Consider the following 21,615-nt stretch of genomic DNA (forward strand, 5'->3'; position numbering starts at 1 on the left):
GCACCCACTGGTAGCCCCCCATCAATGCCTCTCCCTCCCCCAGTGTCTCTTGCCCATTTCTCCGCATCAGGAGGCATGGGAGAGGGAGGGAGCGAGGGCGCAGCGCACTCAGGGGCAGGGGCAGAGCAGGGGTGGGGCATTGGAGGGAAGGGGTGGAGCTGGGGGGGAGCACACCCTGGCAGGTTAGAAACTCGGCGCCTATGCCTGAAGCCCTATCAAGAAATGTATGGCCTGATTAGCAAGGTGCTGAGCACCCACTGACTTCACTTGGAGTTCTGGGTGATGGACACTTCTGAAAATCAGGTCCTTAATCTCTGCCTTGATTTCTCCATCTGTGAAATGGGGACCTTGAAAACTCATTGTGACGTTGCAGTCTATATGGTTTTATAAAAATATGGTAATGAGTGAATATAATGTAATTGGAATATGCTTCATGCAAAAGGTCTCTTGTAAGGTATCATTACAAAGCTTATAATCTACTGAGTGTGATCATCCTATTTGTATTAATGTACCACTCTTGTATCTGAAACTAGAAATATGAAATATAACTCTGAGGGTCTATTGTAATTATGCAAAGTGTGGGCCATTAATAGTGGTTTGGAATCTTGATGACTCCCATTAACCACGATAATTGTCTGAAGATGGCTATGTTTTACCTGTAAGTCTTCCTGTATACGTGTGTGCTGGCAAGTGGGCAATGAAGTCTTGCAGTGACATGTGATCATGTCACCTAAACTGGAATCCACCTTTAACTTGGTGTCTTTCCATTGAGAAGGAGGGGGTGGGAACCCAGAGAGGGACAAAGGATTCCCACCTTGTGCAAAAGATATATAAAGGGGTGGAACAGAACAAAGGGAAGAGAGGAGCCATCATGAAGAATCCCCTAGCTACCACCTGAGCTGCAACAAGAGCTGTACCAAGGGAAAGAATTGTGCCCAGGCCTGGAAGGTGTCCAGTCTGAGGAAAATACTTACTGAAGCATCTCTGAGGGTGAGATTATCTGTATTCAGTTTGATTAGACCTAGATTGGCACGTTTTATTTTATTTTGCTTGGTAACTTACTTTGTTCTGTCTGTTACTACTTGGAACCACTTAAATCCTACTGTCTGTATTTAATAAAATCACGTTTTACTTATTAATTAACTCAGAGTATGTATTAATACCTGGGGGAGCAAACAGCCGTGCATATCTCTCTATCAGTGTTATAGAGGGCGAACAATTTATGAGTTTACCCTGTATAAGCTTTATACAGGGTAAAACGGATGTATTTGGCTTTTAGATCCCATTGGGAGTTGGGCATCTGAGTGTTAAAGACAAGAACACTTCTGTTAGCTGCTTTCAGGTAAACCTGCAGCTTTGGGGCAAGTAATTCAGACCCTGGGTCTGTGTTGGAGCAGACGGGCATGTCTGGCTAGCAAGACAGGGTGCTGGGGTCCCAAGCTGGCAGGGAAAGCAGGGGCAGAGGTAGTCTTGGCACATCAGGTGGCAGCTCCCAAGAGGGTTTCTATGATCTAATCCGTCACACTCATTTCATACTCAGTGCAGTTCCTAGCTCACAAGCCTCTCTCAGCACAAAAACCACCATCACTTCTGGCAACCTTCTTGACCATCTCAGCAGAGATGCCAAGTACTGACTGGGGACAGGGATGGAAATACCTTCTCAAGCCTAGCAGGGGTCATAGAGGGCATGGGGAGTTAGCTAAAATGGTAGAGTGCTCCCTTACCATGTAAGAGGTAGCGGGATCATTGCCTGCGTTCTCCAAGCTGCTGCTCTTTCCCACCCCTCCCATCTTTCTCATTTAGGTGGGGTTGGTCCTGCTTTGAGCAGGGGGTTGGACTAGATGACCTCCTGAGGTCCCTTCCAACCCATATCTTCTATGATTCTAGGGGTCCCCGAGAGAAGGATTGAGGCATACGGACAGGGCAATGTGTGCAAGCTTTGACCGCCAAACTAGTTCCTTGGATAAACAGAAGACTTCAGACTCCAAGGCACCTTTCACAAATGCTGAATTCATACCAAAACCCCTAACAAAATAGTTCACGTTTTTATATTACATGTAGCCAATAAAGCAAGCTCAAAAGTCCTTTTTTCTTTTGAGGGCATCTTGAAGCATGTAGGAAATCAGTCCATGTGTGGTTAGGTTAGCTCTGTACAAAAGTAGGTTTGTGTCTGCAGAGCAGGTATTTATTTGTGCCTACTGGGTTTGGCAGGTGCCCAGCGATATAATAGGTCGTGCTCCGCTGCACATGCTTGTACTGTTGAATCAGAAATATTTTATGGGAACTTTATATAATAGAATTCTGTTCTGGAGGGACCTCCTCAAGGGTGACAGCAGTTCAGTTTCCAAGACCATTCACTCGTTAGCTTCTCTGTCAACAAGGGGGCCAACTAATGCCAGTTGGTGGCTCCTCTGATTTGGACACCTGGCCCATGCAGAAGTGGACTGAGACCCACTGACTCATTTCAGACTGGGTCACCAAGCTGCCATTAGAGAGTATCATCTTGTGGTATCTAATCCAAAGCCCATTGAAATCAATGGGAGTCTTTCAGTTGACTTCAGTGGTCTTTGGATCATGTCCTTGGTCACTACCAAGATGAGCTGGAATCAAATGGTGATCTAAGCCCATTACCAATCCCTTGAGCTATCTAGTCCTACAGATGCTCATACCTTAGACTATTTCTTCCCAACTCCCTTTAGGCTTCCATGCCATGTGCCTGCAATGTGAATTAGTAGGTTAAGTAACTTTTTATTTATGTGGACATGTCTGAACTATTCTCATATGTCAAGATAACAGAGAGATTAGAGTAATGTGTCTTGTTGTATTTCCTGATTTGCATTGTTTACTCCTGTATGAGAAACAACAATGTTGTCAAAAGCTCGTGAGTGCTTCAAAAGAGACAAACTCCTAGTGAGTTATACACTCAGAAAGAGTAACAATGGCCCAGTGGTTAGAGTGCAAGCTGGAGACCCAGGTTCAAGTTTATGCTCTGCTACAGACTTCCTGTGTGATCCTGGGCAAGTCACTTAGCCTTTCTGTAAAAAGGAGGTGGTAATACTTCCCTGTGTTGTGAGGATAAATATCTTGGAGACTCTTAGGTCCTCAGGATGGTATGCTAATTAGGGCCATATAAGTAGCTTGTAGAGACTGATGCAGCTAGAAGTAACAAATCACAGCCAGAATCAAGAACTTCAGAGTCTAACTGGAAGTAAAAGTAGAAATAAGTCAATGGTTTAAAAAAGAAAAGAAAAATACAATGCATTGATTAAAACAAAGAGAGAGAGACTCTTCCCAGACACACATCTGAACAATGGTTTATGTAGTCAAATGTATCTCGCATTAAAAAATAAAAAGTTCAGTATGCTAGAAGGGAGTCTAGTTCTGTAAATGTGATTGAAAGATTTGACACATTGTGTTATATAATTGCACTGTATCATTTTCTGTTGTAAGACAGATCCACTGTTCACAACATAAACAGCACTAATGGGTAAATGTACCAACTGCTGGTGGCAGAGAGAAAAGCTCTGTTTTTTTTTCTTGATAGTGAGAAGCAGCCTTTTGAAACAGTCTGAAAGAGTGAACTCCAGCTGGCTGGGGTCTGTGGTCAGGGCAGGCAATGACATCTGAATATATCAAGGACTGCATTTTTGTCGGCATTGGGTTGGTTTTTTTATTTATTTTATTTTTTTACAGTGCATAGTTCGCTGTGCTAGGCTGTCATGACTATATTGCTCAGCTGTCATGTTGAATAACATTTATATTTATTTTGTGTATTGGTCCAATGCTCATTTTGAATATTTTGGTGCCAATACACCTCCGTCTGCTGTTGCTCCCAGCTTCCAATGTCCTGTTTCAATAAAACCATAAACGTATCCACCCAACCATAAAAAGGGTTTTGAGGTTATTTTTTTTTTTTAATCCAAGCATGCATTTCCCATGGACTACAGTGGGTCTCGGTTCAAGGGGTTCATGGCATTGATTTTTGTTCAGTTTTTCAGAGTTGTGGGAAGATATTCACAGATATTTAAGCTTTAGATTTTTTTTATGGTTTCTTTTTCACCTTGGTTCTACTTGGTATCATTTTGAAAATAATGATTTTGAATACAATTTTAAATTTAACTACACTGGTCAACCTTTAAAGAGAGAGTAGAAATTTACACTATCAGGGAAAACTTTCTAGGGAACACGGATATCTACTGGGCTGTGGCATAGTCTCCCAGGGAAAGTGGCAGAAATCCAGTCACTTGGCACATTTTACAACTAGCCTGGACAAAATGCTAGTAACTAGACAACAGGGAAACACTGCGTTGGCAGGAGAATGGACTGCATGACATTGTGAGTCTTTTCTCTCTGCAGTTTTTATGGTTCCATGATCCTAGCGAGTATGCAACTTAGGCTTTTCTATCCCTTGATTCTAGACTTTACAGTGAATGAGGAGTGCATCAGAGGAATGTGCAGGAGGCCTAGCATATGTCTTTGGGTCAAGGGTGAGCACTTTATATCTGGTTATTGTTGCAACTCAGCAGTGTCAATCAAGGTCACCTTTTTTGGGTGAGGTCCTCCCAGATCAGGGGTGGGCAAACGTTTTGGCCTGAGGGCCACATCTGGGTATGGAAATTGTATGGTGGGCCATGAATGCTCATAAAATTGGGGGTAGGGGTGTGGGAGGGGGTGAGGGCTCCGGCTGAGGGTGCAGGCTCTAGAGTGGGGCCAGAAATGTGGCGTTCGGGATGCGGGAGGGTACTCCGGGCTGGAAACGAGGGATTCGGAGGGCGGGAGTGGGATCAGGGCTGGGGCAGGGGGTTGGGGCAAGGGAAGGTGTCAGGGGTGCAGACTCCAGGCGGCGCTTACCTCAAGCAGTTCCCAGAAGCAGCGGCATGTCCCCGCTCCGGCTCCTACGCAGAGGCATGGCCAGGTGGCTCTGTGCGCTCTCTGTCCGCAGGCATCGCCCCTGCAGCTCCCATTGGCCATGGTTCCCAGCCAATGTGAGCTGCGGGGGCAGTGCTTGGGGCAGGGGCAGCATGTGGAGCCTCCTGGCTGCCCCTACGCATAGGAGCCGGAGGGAAGACATGCCACTGTTTCCGGGAGCTGTGTGGAATGGAGCAAGCCCCGATCCCTCTCCCCAGCGGGAGCTCAAGGGCTGAATTAAAACATCTGGAGGGCTGGATGCTGCCCCAGGGCTGTAGTTTGCCCACCCCGTCCCACGTCCTTTCCCATCTTTGACAGCCTCCGCCATAACAAGCACCTTGTAGTGGAGGAAGGCTGCATGCTACCTTCTCTGGAACCCAGTGTGGAGAGAGTGATAAAAAGCACATCTTCCTAGATGTTGGGAATATTTGCTGTATTCAGTCCCTTGCTTGCTTCTGTAATGATAAAGTTTGTGATACAAGAGGGGATGCGATGGGGGGGTGGGCCGTAGGCTGGGTCCCCCCCCTCCTGATTTCCTGCTTGGCTTGTACTGAGCATGCTCACACGGACTGAGCATGCTCACTAACACTGCTGAAGCCGCTGCCCTCCTTCCCCCCCCCCCCAGTATCCTCTTTTGATACCTCCCATCGTCGCAAGGCTTGCATGTAACCTCTCCCCAGTACCCTTTGTGTGTGTGTGTGTGTGTGTTTGTGTGTGATCCCTGCAATAGCCTTGACTTTAATGGCATGAGCTATAGACTATGCTAACCTTAACGTTGAATTATTTTCCATCTCTCATTTCTGCCAGTGCCACTTGTTATTTTAACTTGCTTGTGTTTTTAAAAGAAAAAATATATCCTTCTGCAGTATTTGTGAGCTGAGACATAGCGCCTCCTGGGGAGAATCACAGTGGGATTTTATAAAAGCCCTCTATGAAATCTGTTCTAATCTGGGGCCTGAGAATAGCTAAATGCCAGTAACACTTGTCACAGTTCAGGGCAACTGCACCTATATTCCCCCCGCTGTGCTCCATTGAGGATATCCACGTAAAGGTTTCTGGCTCCCAGCCATCACCTCTCTTGGGCAGAGACCTGCTCCTCACTCCCTCTTGACCAGTGTTTTTCCAGGCTGCAGAGTTCCCTTACACTGTGATATTCCCAGCAAACCAGACTGCCTAAACAAGCTAGAGTCTGCACTTTGCTTCCTCTCCAGAGGCTATGAACAGAGTAATTGCCCATAGGTGTCAGTGACTACACAACTCTTTCTAAGTAAGTACGTTTGTTCTTAAAGTGAAAGCATTATAGCGAAAACCTATTGAAAACATTAAAGAACTTATACACATGCTAAAAATCTTACCAAAGGTCACCTGTCAGTCATTTGGGCCCTAATAGGACAAGTCCTTCCAATCCTTCCGGAAGGATTAGAGCTCCCCACGCACTTGCTGGATCAGAAAGAAGGCCCTGAATCAACAGAAGAACATAGGAATGGCCATACTGGGTCAGACCAATGATCCATCTAGCCCAGTATCCTGCCTTCCGACAGTGGCCAATGCCAGATGCTCCAGAGGGAATGAACAGAACAGTGCAATTCTTGAGAGATCCATCCCCTGAAGTCCAGGGCCAGCATCTAGCAGTCAAAGGCTTGGGGACATCCAGAGCATGGGGTTGCATCCCTGACCATCTTGGCTAATAGCTATTGGTGGACCTATCCTCTATGAACTTACCTAATTCTTTTTGAATCCAGTAAAACTTTTGGCCTTCACATCATCCCCTTGCAACAAGTTCCACAGGTTGACCATGCGTTGTGTGAAGAAATACTTCGTTTGTTTGTTTTAAACCTGCTGCCTGTTAATTTGATTGGGTGACCCCTGGTTCTTGTGTTATGTGAAAGGGTAAATAACACTTCCTTATTACACTTTCTCCACACCATTCATGATTTTATAGATGTCTATCATATCCCCCTTAGTTGCCAGTTTTTTAAACTAAATAGCCTAGTTTTTTTAATCTCTCCTCATGTGGAAGCTGTTCCATACCCGTAATCATTTTTGTTGCCCTTCTCTGTAACTTTTCCATTTCTAATTTATCTATTTTGAGATGGGGCGACCAGAATTGCATGCAGTATTCAAGGTGTGGGTGTAACATTGTTTTATATAGTGGCATTATGATATTTTCTGTTTTATCATCCATCTCTTTCTAATGGTCCCTAACATTCTGTTAGCTTTTTTGAGTGCTGCTGCACATTGAGTGCATGTTTTCAGAGAACTATCCACTGTGACGCCGAGATCTCTTTCTTGAATGATATCAGCTAAATTAGACCCCATCATTTTGTATGTATATTTGGGATTATGTTTAAATATTACTTTGAATTTATCAATATTGAATTTCATTTGCCATTTTGTTGCCTACTCACCCAGTTTTGTGAGATCCCTTTGCATCTGCTTTAAACTCAGGCTATTTATCCAAAAGGCCTTTCTTTGTCTGTTGGTCTCTGGAGAATGTAGTTTGAAGTAGTATATGTGAGCCTCCGCAGGAGATGGTACCTCTCTGGGCAGGGCCGGCTCCAGGGTTTTGGCCGCCCCAAGCAGCCAAAACCAAAAAATCTGCGGCGGCAATTCGGCGGGAGGTCCTTCACTCCGAGCCGGAGTGAGGGACCGTCCGCCGAATTGCCGCCGAATACCTAGACCTGCCGCCCCTCTCCCAAGCGGCCGCCCCAAGCACCTGCTTGAGAAGCTGGTGCCTGGAGCCGGCCCTGTCTCTGAGGGGGTTATAACCTGACTGATTTGCCTTAATCACCACCCACTGGTTTTAGTTCCTGGAGGAGCTAAAGTAGCCCTCCCCCATGGAATAGAACACAGTGATACATAAACCATTCATTTAAAACAATGGACCACAAAGGTGCTGCATGGGATTGCACTGTATGTCACATCTCCCCTCTGAGAGGTTGCATACAATCCCAGCCCTCAATAATACATAAACTTAATGCACTAGTGTCTTCCAAGGCTATTACAGGAAATTGCTATGTCTGTCAGAACAATCAGTGACATAATTTGGGATTGATGGTGCTCATAACCACTCAAAAGGAGGCAAAAGATTTGAAAAATCCTTTGGGCCAAACCCTGAATACCTTCCTGTGGTAACTTTGCAGCATTGAGGGCTTTGATTGAAACCCATTGCAACCAATTTGAGGCTTTCCATTGACTTCACTGTGTCAGACAAAACTGCCACCGAGCCAAATCCCGAATCTTTTTTTCAGACACAACTCACTGATGCAATAGGAGTGAACACCAAGGGCCAAATTCTGAGGTCTTTCATCACTTATTATTCAGGCAAAATTCCCATTGACTTCACTGGGTTGTGTTAGACCAAGTAAGGATTTAAATTGGACATAGCCTATAACGGTACGAGGAACTGCTAGTGTTGCCCTTAGTTAAAGTTGCCTGACGCTTCCTGTTCTAGGATCCCATTTTCAATTGCTGTGAAGGGGTGTACAAACCCCACACTGAGCAACAAGGGGTTAAGGGATTATTTTGGGTTCAGCCAGCCCCTCCCCACCACAACTGCAGTAAATACTCCATCTGCTGGAGGAATTAAAAGGGAGGGAACAAGTAGTTTATTTGGGTGTCAGAGTTGGAGGTGAGCAGACCTGTAGTCCATAGCTGTAGCAGAGCAGAGGGAATCCTAAAGGCTCTGATACGGCTGCCCAAACGGCGTCTCCTTGAGGGAAGGGGGGACCCACACCAGATACAACCAGAGAGGGAAGTATTCTGTGACCTTGGACATTGGTAACTCCCTCTTACTTCTTTTTGGTTTGGATTTCCCCACCAGGGGAAGGCCTTGGACTGAGGCCTGATAGGAGGGGGGACGAGGGATGACACGAAGAGGCCCAGGGAGGACAGCCTTAAGCAGCCTTGGTTGTAGGGTTGCGAGGTGTCTGGTTTTCGACCAGAATGCCCGGTCGAAATGTGACCCTGGCGGGTCTGGTCGGCACTGCTGACTGGGCTGTTAAAAGTCCAGTTGGTGGCGCAGTGGGGGTCTGGGGCTAAGGCAGGCTCCCTGCTTGCCCTAGCTCCGCATGTCTCCTGGAAGTGGCCTCCGGGTCCATGCGGCCCCTAGGCTCATAGGTGGTCAGGGAGGCTCTGCACATTACCCGTGCCCTGAATGCTGGCTAAGCAGCTCCCATTCGCCGGGAAGTGTGATCAATGGGAGCTACGGGGGCAGTGCCTGCAGATGCGAGGGCAGTGCATGGAGCCTCACTGGCTGCCCATGCGCCTAGGGGCTGCAGGGACCTGGCTGCTGCTTCCTGGGAGCTGTGGTAAGCGCCGCCAGGACCTGCACCCTGAACCCTCTCCCTCACCCCAACACGGCGTCCCCTCCTATCCAAACTCCCTCCCAGAGCCTGCACACACACCCAACATCTCCTGCCCCAGCCCCCTCCTGCATCCCAAACCTCTCATCCCCAGCCCCACCCCAGAGTCTGTACCCCCAGCTGGAGTCCACACCCCCTCCCGCACTCTGAATCCCCCAGCCTGGAGCCCCCTCCTGCACCTCAAACCCCTCCTCCCCAGCCTCATCCCAGAACCCATACCCCCAGCCAGAGCCCTCACACCCCTCCTGCACTGCAACTCCCTGCCCCAGCCCGGTGAAAGTGAGTGAGGGTCAGGGAGAGCGAGCGACAGGGAGGGGGATGGAGTGAGTGGGGGTGGGGCCTTGGGGCAGGGATGGGGCTTCGGGGCAGGGGTGTTCGGTTTTGTGCGATTAGAAAGTTGGCAACCTTACTTGGTTGCTAGACTACTGGTAGCCCAAAGGGTCCTGGGTTGGAGCCCGGGCTCCCCTCCTCACAATCCCCCCGGCAGTCAGGGATTATGGCTGTAACCACTAGGCCACACTTCCCAACTAGACCCCAAGTGAGGACCATTACAATTGCTTATAACTTTGTCAAACTTTATTGTTCTTATTATCTGTTGTTTGTATTACCATAGGAGTCCCCATCATGGATCAAGATCCTATTGTGCTAGGTGCTGTACAAACACAGAACAAGAAGACTGCCCCTTCCCCAACTTGCTTACCATATAAGTAACTGTTAGAGCTGAAATTTTCTATGGTGGATGTCTGAATCAGCTTAAATTTTTTTGGAAAGTTTCAGTTAAAATGGTTCAGTTGTTTCTGAGAACAAAATTAGGGGAAAATACATTGTTTTGCATGTATTTTAAAAAAATATTGCAACCATTTCACTGCAAAGCCGTAGCTACCCCCTGCTTTGGAGCAGGTGCTTGAAATGTGGCAGGGGGAGGGGGTTGCCCTGGTGTCAGGGACATATCTTCTGCTCTTCCCATGAAAAACCGCCCACATCGGGCCAAGTTATAAGCCTTTGGGAAAAAAATCTCAGTTTGCACCTGCTCAATAGAAACTTGTTAATTTGGCAGCTAAATTCTCTAAAGATTCTGTCTGCACTGAGCATGCTCCAGTCTGCCGCAGGGAGACTGTCTCCTGTGTTCTCAGTAAAACACCCTGCTGGAAGCCAGACAATGAGGCAGAGAAGGAGGAAGTAGCCACGCTGGAATGCGGAGGAGATGAGAGATAGGAGGGGGTGTGGTGGGATGAGGGAATTAATCGGTGCAGGCAGTTGAGGGGCTAGGGCAATCTTAATTTTGGCATTTCCTAACTTCTGCGTGTTTGATTTTTCAATCTTAATGTTCTTTTAACATAATGTTTGATATAATATATAGTAGTTGTTGAAGATGCAGATATTAGAGGGTGTGAAGAGTTACTGATCATCTTTATGGCAATATTCAGAACCCATAGGGACAAGAATAAAACATACCATATGGCTTTAATTTGTAATGTTGCTACCTGGTGCCTCTTTCCTACTGCCTCTAAGCAGTTTATTTTTGCATTTGCATTATTTGAATTACTTAATACTGAGCCATTTACATGTATTTGGAGTATTTGCACTTTTCAGTATCGTTACACATTCTGTTGATATTGCATGCTAAGAGTTGCATAAAGGTACTTAATTTTTCAATGTATTGTTTGCTGAATATTATCACATCTAGTTAACACACGTGGGTTTGTAATAAAAGAGGAAAACCACCCCCAGAGAGTTGTTGCAGACTTTAGATAGGGATGTATGTTTTCTAAAATGAAATTCTTTGCATTGCAGGTATCCTCTCAGGGCCTACCTTGGAAGCTAGATCTGCAGCAGGCCTCCAATCATGGTTGTATCAAGATTAAAGGGCATTTCTCTGTCATTGGCAAGCCTTTTCCTTCTCACTTTTCATCTCTCAGCATCACAGAATGCACCCGAATATCCTGAAACTGAGCAACAGCAATGCATCAGAAGAGAACACCCCACCATTGCTTTCGAAGGTAAGAGATTCTCTTCCCTTATGCCTTAGCTTGATTGCAAGGTACAATAGGATAATCCGCTCTGGAGTCCACGTCCTGGGAAGCAGCGAGGTCAGAGCAGAGAGCTGGGAGATAAGACCTCAGGGTTTCTCATCACCATTCTACCACTGACTCTGTGATCTTGGGCAACTCACTGAATTTTGCCTCAGTTTCCTCATCCGTAAGTGGGTTCAGTGCTGCTTCTAAACCTCACAGGGCTAATATGAGGCTTATTTCATACTTGTAAAGCATTTGTAGATCTTTGAATGAAAGGCACGTTTATTATTGTGGACATTTAGAGCAAGATTATTGTGTATACAGTAATAATAATAAAATCATCACTAGTTGCTTCCATTGTTGCTTTTTTCTGCATACGTTTGTAGTCATTGCCAGTGATTTTTTTTCTGACCTCCCTCCGGACTCCGGCCTTAATAAGATCTTAGAGGCAAAAGAGCAGCCTTTTTAACTGCAGGGGCCTACAGTGCCATACATAAAAACATCATAGGCCTCTTACTGGTGTCTTGCAGCATAAGAATCCCCTGAAGAACTGTGTCCTTATCCCAGATAAATGGTCCATGTCGTTATGTGTAGTAGTGGTACCCCATGGATTCTGTCAGCACTTCTATCTATTCATCCATCTAGTTCCATGACCCTCATCACCCTCAGATCTGAGCACCTATATAGTCCAGTGTAAGAAGTTCCATACACTATTACCATAGTGCATTGAGCCTCCTTGGCAGCTCTAGCTTCCTCCTAAATGTTGAAGTATTGATTTTGGCTGCCCTTTGGGGGATTGCAGTACATCTGTGGTTAGGTTCTTTGCTGAGGGCATCTGAATGAGGCTTCTGTGACCTTTGAGATGGGGTGTCTAGGGAGAAAGGAGAAGTTGATGACCTTTTAGGGCTCTTGTCTAAGGCTTTATGCTTCTTTGGAGGGAAGGAAGCTATTGTCTTTACATTTGGAAACAGTTTTCTTGTCTGTTTTCCATTATCCATGCTTTAAAGGTTTAAGTGGATTAAAGTAAATTAGCAAATCTTTAAGCCTATAGTACATAATAGAGCACTGGCTCTAACCTTGTTCCTGTGGAAGGGATAAATAAACCTTGATATTTAATTGCTTAATAATGCTGACCTTCTGCTTTATTGGGGAAGGGTGAAAGACATCCCTGAGGTTAAAAAATGTGTTGGAACTTAGTTGGCTATTTAAACAGATATTACAGTAATGAGCATATTACAAGTACAGAGAGAGACAGAAGTTGGGTCTCTTAATATTATTTATATATATATTTATATATATTATTTATATATATATATATATATTTTTTTTTTTTGGTTGGGTTTTTTTGGTTCACAAAGAACCAGTTTATAGGATCCATCTTTAAGATGTCTTAGCTTCCGGAGCCCATGTGAAGTTTAGAAGCATGTTTCAACCCTAGCTTCTGATCCTGAGAAGCCAGTTGGAGATGTTGATGTTCAAGATGGGTGTCTTCGTTTGCCAAACTGCTTTGTGTTAATCAGGCATAGCAGGAACACAAAAAAACCCAGAGCATTCCTTTCCCCTTTTGCTGCTCTTTTCTGGTATGGATTAATTAGAGCCCGGCAATTATAGGAAAGAAATAGAGATGAAAATTACAGCCATCTAAGGCAAATGTCCTCACATGGGTCCTCTAAACTTTGGTTAGATTCATGATTATAGTTTGTTTGCTGCACCTGTTTCCTGGTGATTGTTCAAGATACATTGTAGTCTTGGGTGCTCTGTTATGCAGCCCTGCTGAAAATGTTCTGTAGGAAAATATGCAGAATGAAATTTAAAGGCACCTCTGTTCCTTAGCTACAAGCAGCACTCAAAAGTCTATGGAAGAGAGTGTTATGCATCCAAAAAGCACGTCACAGCTCTTTGTTTGATTTACCTTAAGGATGTATCCTGTCCTTGTCCCAACACCAGTGGGCATGGAAAGTGCTGAACGCATTGGAACCACTGCCGTTGTGCTGTGCAAGGGGAACAGATTGGGAAATCCACATCTTATGTGCTGCAGAGTGTTGCTGTGTGAAGGCTCTCTCCGTGGCAGCATGGAGCAGGAGAGTTGTGGCCAATAGGTCCCCAAATATCTTGTTCCACGGGCCATAACCTACTGTGTAGTGGGAATGCAAGGGCAGCTGCTGGTATTGTAGCCTATGGAGCAGTTGGGCTGATGCTCTGCAGCCTGGTGGAGGATTCCTTTTCCCAAGACCCCATGCATCTCCTTAGCCGATGGTCTAGTGGGTAGGGCACTGGACTGGAAGTCGGGACTCGGGGTTCTAGTCTTGGCTTGGTTATTGACAAGTTGGGTCAAGGGGAGGATACCACTCTCTGTCTTGTCTACTTGTATTGTAAGCCTTTTGCGGCAACGTGTGTCCTACCGAGGTTTATTTATCCATTCCACAGGAACAAAGTCAGAGCCACTGCCATGTTATGTAAGCTTAGATATGTTATGTGTTTGTCCATTCTGAACCTCCTGGATCTGCCAGACTTATCCAGAAGTCACTTGAGAACAGGTTTTCATGTGAGATTTCTATACTAATTCTTTCTTCTCTCTGGTTTTGTTTGTAAATCATGCTGCCTTCTTTATTGATTATGGTTAGGAAAGAATGTTGTTTAAATGAGTAAACAAATTACTAGGGTCCTTAGTTCTCTCCTATCAGCCAGTGTGTCATCCTGGGACATGGGGGTGGTGGTGGTTATAGACTAAGATGGACCTATTTGTGGGAGTCCCTTGTTTCAATATTGGTCATGCAGCTCTCCTCCTCTACCTCCACTCCTCAAGCATGCACAACGCAGGGACCAGAGCTGGTGCTAGGCTTAAGTAGACTAAGAAATTGCTTAGGGTCGGAGCAGCTCAAGGGGACCCCCTATTAATTATTTGTGTGTGTGTGTGTGGGGGGGGAAATGTTCCTGCTTAGGGCCCCCAGTGGGCTAGCACCAACCCTTGGGGGGACTGTCAGCAAAGCTTCCTCCGCTGAGCTGAGCCATCATGCTGATGCATAGGGAAGAGGTGGATTGAGCTAGGTAACCAAGACTGTTAAATCCCTAACCACATAGGGCGTTATATATGACAGCTTTCCATATCCTATCATAACTGTTGGTGAAAGTTTCCATGCATGCAAAATTTGGCCTATTGGCAGGTACCTGATCTCTCCTGAATTATGTCGGGTGCATTTTCTGTGGCCTGGTGTTTTAATTGATTTGGGAGTGTTCTAATCTGGGATTTTACTTTGGGCTGATGTGTAATTGTAACCTGCTACCAGATGAATATGATTTGGGTAGCATGAACGTAGCTTGCTGCATATAAATGCATTGTTCTTATTTTTATTTTTAAACAACTTATTTTTTAAAACCAGCCAACTTGCAAACATTGAGGTCTACAGGGAGCTATTAAATGTGTGCTTATTGTACTGAAACAAAAGGCTGTTTTAACTCTGTCTGGCTAAAAGATAATGGGATATGATTTATTTCTCTTGGATTTGCACAATATTCTGCCAAACACCCCCACTACAGTTGAATTGGTCACTAATACATTATTCCCTTTAGTGTGTACTGATGGGGGGGGGAGAGCCACTATCATCCATGAACTCCACCACCCAGGTATGAAAAGCCCATAGGAAATTTTGCTAAAGATTTGCATTCATGTTGAGTATGCTTGATTTTTGCCATTCCTAACCAAATATTTTGTTTAAAAAGGTGGAGGGTTTTGGGATGAAGTCTGGGAGGTATGGCTAGCCAATTATCCTGGGGAAACCAAAGGTACTATGGGAAAAATCCATTGCCACTCTGGTATCTCCATTAAGGGAGTTGAAACTTGAGCTGCTAATGTAACACTGATGGGTGAGCAACAGCAGCATGTGCCTAAGACTGCCGTGGTGCAGAATATTTGACCTCAAAGGCATTTGGCTGTGGATTTCGTTTCTATTAGAAAACCTCATAGTATTTTATTTATCTTGAAAATGGAACTATAGCAAATGAATCTGATATTTTCTTCCTCAGGGTTGGTTTAGAATTTGTTTTTGAAAGTACTAGCAATAAAGTCATAAATAATTGAACAAGGGTTAGGAAAGTAATTTTGCTCTCAGGCAACCATCTGAAAATCTCACACAATAGCTTTCAACTATACAGTACAATGTATTTTTTTAATACAATAATATTTTTTCATTGGTGCTTACTCATCAGTGGTGTCCTATGAGCCTTGCAAATAAACACGATGAGAACTGATAGAAAGGATTCAGTGTGCTGTGCCGAAAGGCCTCTGGGATAAAAAGGGTCTGGGAAAAGTTCCCTTCATTCATAAAATGCTTTAAACAGAGAGAGTCACTCACAAGCTGCAGAGAAAAGGAAGATTTTACGGTAAGATTTAAAGGAGGGGGGTGATTCAGAGCCTCTCACAGAGGGGAGAAGAAGGGAGTTCTAAAGAGATGGGATAACACAAGTGAAAGAGCGACCCCCAACCGCGAAGAGGCATGGGAGGTGGGATGCAGAGGAGAAGCACGTTAGGAAATGTTGTGGAGCAGAGGAAATTGACTGCGAGTAGGTCAAAAAGGTATCATAGATGGAACGAGTTCACGTACAGTTTTGAAAAGCATCTGGATGTTTTTAGGTGCCACTAGCTTAATTTCTGATAACAGCTACATGCAACGTTGCTTTGAGTCTTGAATATATCATTCAGAATAGTCGGATCCAGGACACAAAATTATGCTGTTAATAAGCAGTGCTGCTTTACAAATTCCAGGCAGCAACCCCAGCAAAAGAAAGAGAAGCGGGGAAAAAAACAACTTTTCTGTGATGGTTCAATACCAACAAGCATCTGCTTTCCAGAGAGCTCATTCTGGATTTTAAGGTTTGCGTAATGTTGCTCCTTAACAGATTCAGTTTATGAGCCAATAGTATTGCAAAACTGATTTAGTTAGCCTCTGTACACATCTTCTGTTGTAAATAACAATAACATGATTGTTATCTCTAACACCTTCCATCCAAAGATCTCATCGTGTCTGAATTAAATGTATCCCTGTATGAGAACTGTTTAATTGATACTATCCTTTAACTATCAGTGGATTGATCCTGGAAGGTGATGAGCACTGTGGCCCTGATCCACCAAAACACTTAAGCACATGCTTATCTTGAAGCCAATGGGATGACTCATGTGTTTTGAAGCTAAGCACATGCTTAAGTGTTTTGCTGGAGCAGAGCCAGAGTGCTCATCACTTTACAGGATCAAGCCCTTACTTGGAAACCCTAACACACTTTTTTTTTTTTTTTGGTCTGCTCAGAGGGTTGCGACGATAGATGCCACTGGCAAACCATCTCCTCAACCATGGTTAAGCCATCTGGTTGGGATAACCTTTCTGAGGTTAGAGAGAGCTTGATTAGCTTTCCCATTTTGGATTTCCATGTGTATATGCAGCAGACATGCTGATACGCTGGCACCATTTTGACTGACACACAGGAGACCAAGCTGGGGACTTCCAGAACTCAACGCATAAGCCGATACCTCGCGCTAATGCTCTCTAGGCAGTAACAAGCGCGTATCCTCAGTACCGAGAGGGGCCTATAACTCACATTTACCAGTGGGTCACACTAATGCACCAGACAGAGATGAGGCTGTGAAATACTGGAAGTGTTTCGAAGGACGCCGGTTCCCAGGAGATTTGCCATTTGGCATGCAGACTGGATACATGTGGAAATGCTTTGAATACACGATCAAACTTTTCTGGATGTTTTTTTCAAACAGGAAGTGAAAGTTAATACTGGAGGATGATCATGGACTACATTTCACAAATGGCCCTTTCTCTCTCGCTCTCGCCATTAACGTGCCCTAGAACCAAATGGTCCCTGTGTCTGAAATCTGGGTCTGAATTTTGCAGCTTGAGCGCCTCTACTTAAAACCTTCTAAGAATTGCCCAGTGCTAATAAAAAGGAAATCATCAAGGCCTTGGCAATCTGCAGATTTTAAACGCAATCATAAAGGATTTTTCTGGCTGATGTTCATTCATAGATTTATATATTCAAAAGCTAGAATAGACTATTAGATACTCTAGCCTGACTGCCTGTATAAAAGAGGCCATAGACTTTACCCAGTTATACCTGTGTGGAGCCTAGTAAGTTGTATTTGACTAAAGCTTATGTTTTAACAGGATTTGAGTCTCTACTGACTTTGTAGGATCTGATCAGGGGAGATAGTTGTTCTGAATTTGGTACAACACATCTGTTGGCACAAAATTGCTGGCATAGACGTGAGCGTAGAGATAATGTAAAATCCACCCCCAGATGTGGGAGAGGCTGGTTGGAAAGATTGAGTGATGACAAAAGAGTGTGTTTTTTTTCCCATCAGATGCCAGTGGCTCTGAGAGCCAAGATGCAACTTGCCTTCCTGTCTGAAAAGAGGGATTATACAGATCAGATTGTTATAAGACGCAATGAGTGATGCATGGGCAACTAGTCTTCTCTTTCTCAATGAAGGTGATTGTGTGACAGCTTCAGTGTTTGTCTCCATAAACAATGGGTCACAATGTTTAAATGCCCTGGAATGTGCTTAAAAAAACAAGCAGGCTCTAAATTAGCTGACATGGGCGCCAGTTTGTGGTCCGGGCTAGAGGAGCCATGAAAGTTAGTAATAGGGTGTAAAGTCCCCTTACTGCCTTGTACTGGCTACCCCGCTGTCTGATAGCAGAGTGAGGGGCACAGCAAGGGCTTTGCAGGGCTGCGGCAGGTCCCCCCCACACTCCCATTGTGCAAGTGGTTGGGAGGGCCCGAAGGGGTGGGGGATGGCAGAGCCTTGGCTCCACCCTATAGTGCATCAGGCAGCATGCACTGTTCTGGTATAGATCTGGTGGAGTTTACTTCTTCCTTGGAGCAGCAAGGGATCCGGGAGGGTAGTTGTGAGACTGCCTCACAATCTCCTTCCTAGGGTGCTCCAAGGACAGAATGAGAGCAGACTGTATAGTCACGATCTAGCCCGTAGGGATTATCTGGCATTTCTTTACCTGGGCTTTGAATCACCGGGGATTCTTCCAAACAGACCACAACACTTTGCTGGCTGCTCAATAGTAATAAAAAAAGCAAATAAATACTAGTAATTGTACTTGTACAGTAAAGAGGTTTTGGAATAAGTTCCTCTCTGTTCATATTACAGCAATTTGGCAAGCCAACTCCTGTTTTGAGAAAGTGATCATTATTGAGCAACCTAAGGTTTGAGATGATCCATGTTCTGTTGTACCAACACATAGTCTTGACGTACGTCACATCCTGCAAGTGCTTTACAAGTCATTAGGCCTTGCAGCACACTTGTGAGTTAGGGAGGAGTCATTAGCCCCAGTTTGCAGTCAGGGGAACTGAGGCACTGAAAAGTTTAAGCAACTTGCTCAAGGCCACAAAGGGATTCTGTGTCAGAGCCATTATTGGCATTCCAGGATTCCTTGGTTTCTGCTCAGGTCATGAGGTCTCATTTCTCCCTTGTAACTTAGGATGGGAGGACCATGGGAAGTTCAGTTTAGGGAGCTACGGTGGACTGTTGCGAGCGGGAGTGCCACAAAGTGGTCTTGGGTTGGGCAATGACCCCGTGTCTCTGAGACGCCTCTCAGTGATGACGTGGGTCTCCAGCTCCTCTGTTCTGTTACTGCTGGGAAGGAGGAGAGCTGCCTGCTCTGTCTCCTTCCTTCTCTTGGTTGCTGAAGGGAGGGGAAGGGGGTTGTTTTCTCCCTCCTGGTGCTGGGAGAGAACAAGAATTTTATTCCCTTTTTCAATCTAGGCTGCCCCCGCCTGCCTGCTGTTGGACAGCATGGGCTGTGGGGGCACTGGTAGCTCCTGGTACTTCCTTTGTCACTGCCTTTTAAGGGAAGGGTGGGGGGGGGGCAGGCAAGATTCCCTGTGGCTCTCTCACCATTGTGAGTTTGCTCATTGTTCTGCTCATGGTGGAGCTGGCCAGGATTGTAAGAGTGGAGTGAGTGGGCAGGAAATGAGATGGAAAGGAGACTGAGTGGGTGGGAGAGGAGTGTAACCCTTTTGGGGTTTTTAGAGAGCATGGCCCCTGTAAATCTTTGTCCTAAATGGGGGAGTGCTGATTGCCTGGATCTGGGACACTCCAGGACGGAGCCAGGAGGAGCACTGTGACAGGGAGGAATTGCCTGAGATGGACAGGCCAGAGCTGGACCCAGGATCACCGCTGGCCAGAGCTGCATGGGGCTGGGAATACTGGAGCTTGCACTGGGGATAAGGAGGGAGGCTGTTAGCTAGTTAGGCGGGGAGGTTGTCCCTCTGTGTGGCATTGCAGAGAGCAGCAGAAGAGGGCCCCAGAGGGGTTTGTTGGGGAAAGTTCACTGGCACCGAAGACGACCAGGAGCACCCAAGACTCACCACTGGACAGGAACTTTGCCAGGACTCCCAAACTGAGTGCAGATGCATTGCTCAGTGTCTGTCCTTTCAGACTGTGCTACCACTGGGCCTGTGGGGCCTTGTGTTGAATGCAACCCTGTTTTACCGCTCTCCCTGGCTTTCCCCCTGATATTTTTCTCCATTCATCCCTCTGTGAATAAATATTTCCCTTTCCTATATTCACTGTACTATTGTGTGTGTGTGTGTGTTCATTCCTGGGGGGGAGGGTGTTTGGAACAGGTGCCCCTGGGGTGGAAGGGACTTTCACTGCTGCGTTCCTACGTGCGCCTTCTCTTGGCAAGAACTGCCTGCAGAACAGACCCCATCTTGGCCAGGAGGGTAGATATGAGGTCAGAGAAGTAGGCTGGGGGAATCCAGGAAGATATGAAAATCTGGGAGGCAATTTTGAATTGAATTTGGAGATGAGAGTTGTGGAAAGGACGCCAGCAATCATAACAGAGGAACTGGGATGATGTAGCCCCATTTCCTAGAACAAAAGTGTAGCGTGGTTGCAGCATTCTGAATCGCTGGAACTTTGGTTGGAGAGCAGGGATTCAGGAAGACAGGGGAAGCAGGAACTGCAGTCACTGAGGCAAGGATGTGATTAGTGCACAATTAAGACAGTACAGCAAGGGTGGGTGTGTGAGAAAGAGAGAGACAGAGGTGAAAGTAAGCTGGTACGCAAGAGCCAGTGCGACATACCGGGGTGGATTGGCTTCCCCTGGCGGCAATTTAAAGGGCCCGGGGCTCCAGCCGCTGCTGGGAGCCCCAGGCCCTTTAAATTGCCACCAGGGGAAGCCAGAGCCCTGCTGACGGACACCTGGGGAAGCGGCGGTGGGGTTTGGTAGTGATTTAAAGGGCCCGGGGAGCCTGCCGCAGCTACTGACCCGGGCCCTTTAAATTGTCCCCGGAACCCAGAGGTAGCGGTGGCGGGGCTCAGGCAGCGATTTAAAGGGCCAGGGGCTCGGCCACCACTACTGCCCCAGGCCTTTTAACTTGCCACTGGAGCACCGCCGCCGCTACCCCAGGGCTCTGGCAGCAGGGCTCCGGGGATGATTTAAAGGGCCCCGGGTGGTAGTGGCAGCCAGAGCCCCGGGCCCTTTAAATCACCGCCCGAGCCCCCGGTTGCCGCTGCTACCCTGGGGCTCCGGCAGTGCGGCTCGGGTGGTGATTTAAAGGGCTCAGGGCTCCCACTGCCACTACCCTCCGGGGCCCTTTAAATCACCACCCGAGCCCTGCTGCTGGAGCTCTGGGGTAGCGGCCGTGGGGCTCTGGAGGTGATTTAAAGGGCCAGGAGCTCCCGGCTGCTGCTACTGCAGCAGAGCCCCGGGCCCTTTAAAGCTCTGCCAGAGGCCAGGGCCCCCTCCGCTGGTGATTTAAAGTGCTTGGGAATTTAAATGCCCCGCCTCTTCTGGTAGAGGTCACGCCTCTTCCGGTTGAGGCTCTGCCCCCTCCTAAGGACTCTGGAGTACAGTAAGCCCTTTAAGTTACTTTCATCCCTGGAGAGAGAGAACCCAGGGTAACACCAAGATCTCTGGTTTCAGGAATAACGTTAAAGTCTGAATGTTGGCATATTTGTCTAGGCAGCCCTGCCAACGCATCTATAGATTTTATTTATTTATTTCAGTTCCCCACGTTGTGGTTTGGTTTTACGCTGTGTACAATAGGGACGAAGAGGAGGCTGCGCAGCTCATTTGCACAGGATTAGAAGTCAATTCTCCAAAAACTATTGCCCTAACCCCACAGTGTGACCTACAGAGAGATTCAGAATTTCAAAGGAAGAGGTTATTAAACTGACAGTGAATCACATATTAAGATTACATTGTCTGAGGATTGTAAGACAACTGTCGCTTTTTATTCAGCTGTGAAAATGTCCATGCTGATAGAAGGAAGCTGTAAAGATTTACCTGATGGAATTATAAAGTGGT

At 46.2% G+C, this 21,615-nt stretch overlaps 1 protein-coding gene across 6 annotated transcripts in view; it reads left to right on the plus strand.

Moving 5' to 3' along the window:
* Window positions 1-21,615, plus strand: part of SEMA5B (semaphorin 5B) — a 335,078-nt gene that overhangs the window by 166,786 nt on the left and 146,677 nt on the right. For all 6 annotated transcript variants that reach the window (XM_054043657.1, XM_054043659.1, XM_054043655.1 and 3 more), the window contains one exon: window positions 11,067-11,272. In XM_054043657.1, coding sequence (XP_053899632.1) covers window positions 11,119-11,272 — 154 coding nt within the window. In that variant the 5' untranslated portion in view covers window positions 11,067-11,118. The remainder of the gene's footprint in view (window positions 1-11,066; window positions 11,273-21,615) is intronic.

This window comes from Malaclemys terrapin, chromosome 11 (genome assembly GCF_027887155.1).
Source record: "Malaclemys terrapin pileata isolate rMalTer1 chromosome 11, rMalTer1.hap1, whole genome shotgun sequence".
NCBI lineage: Eukaryota > Metazoa > Chordata > Testudines > Emydidae > Malaclemys > Malaclemys terrapin.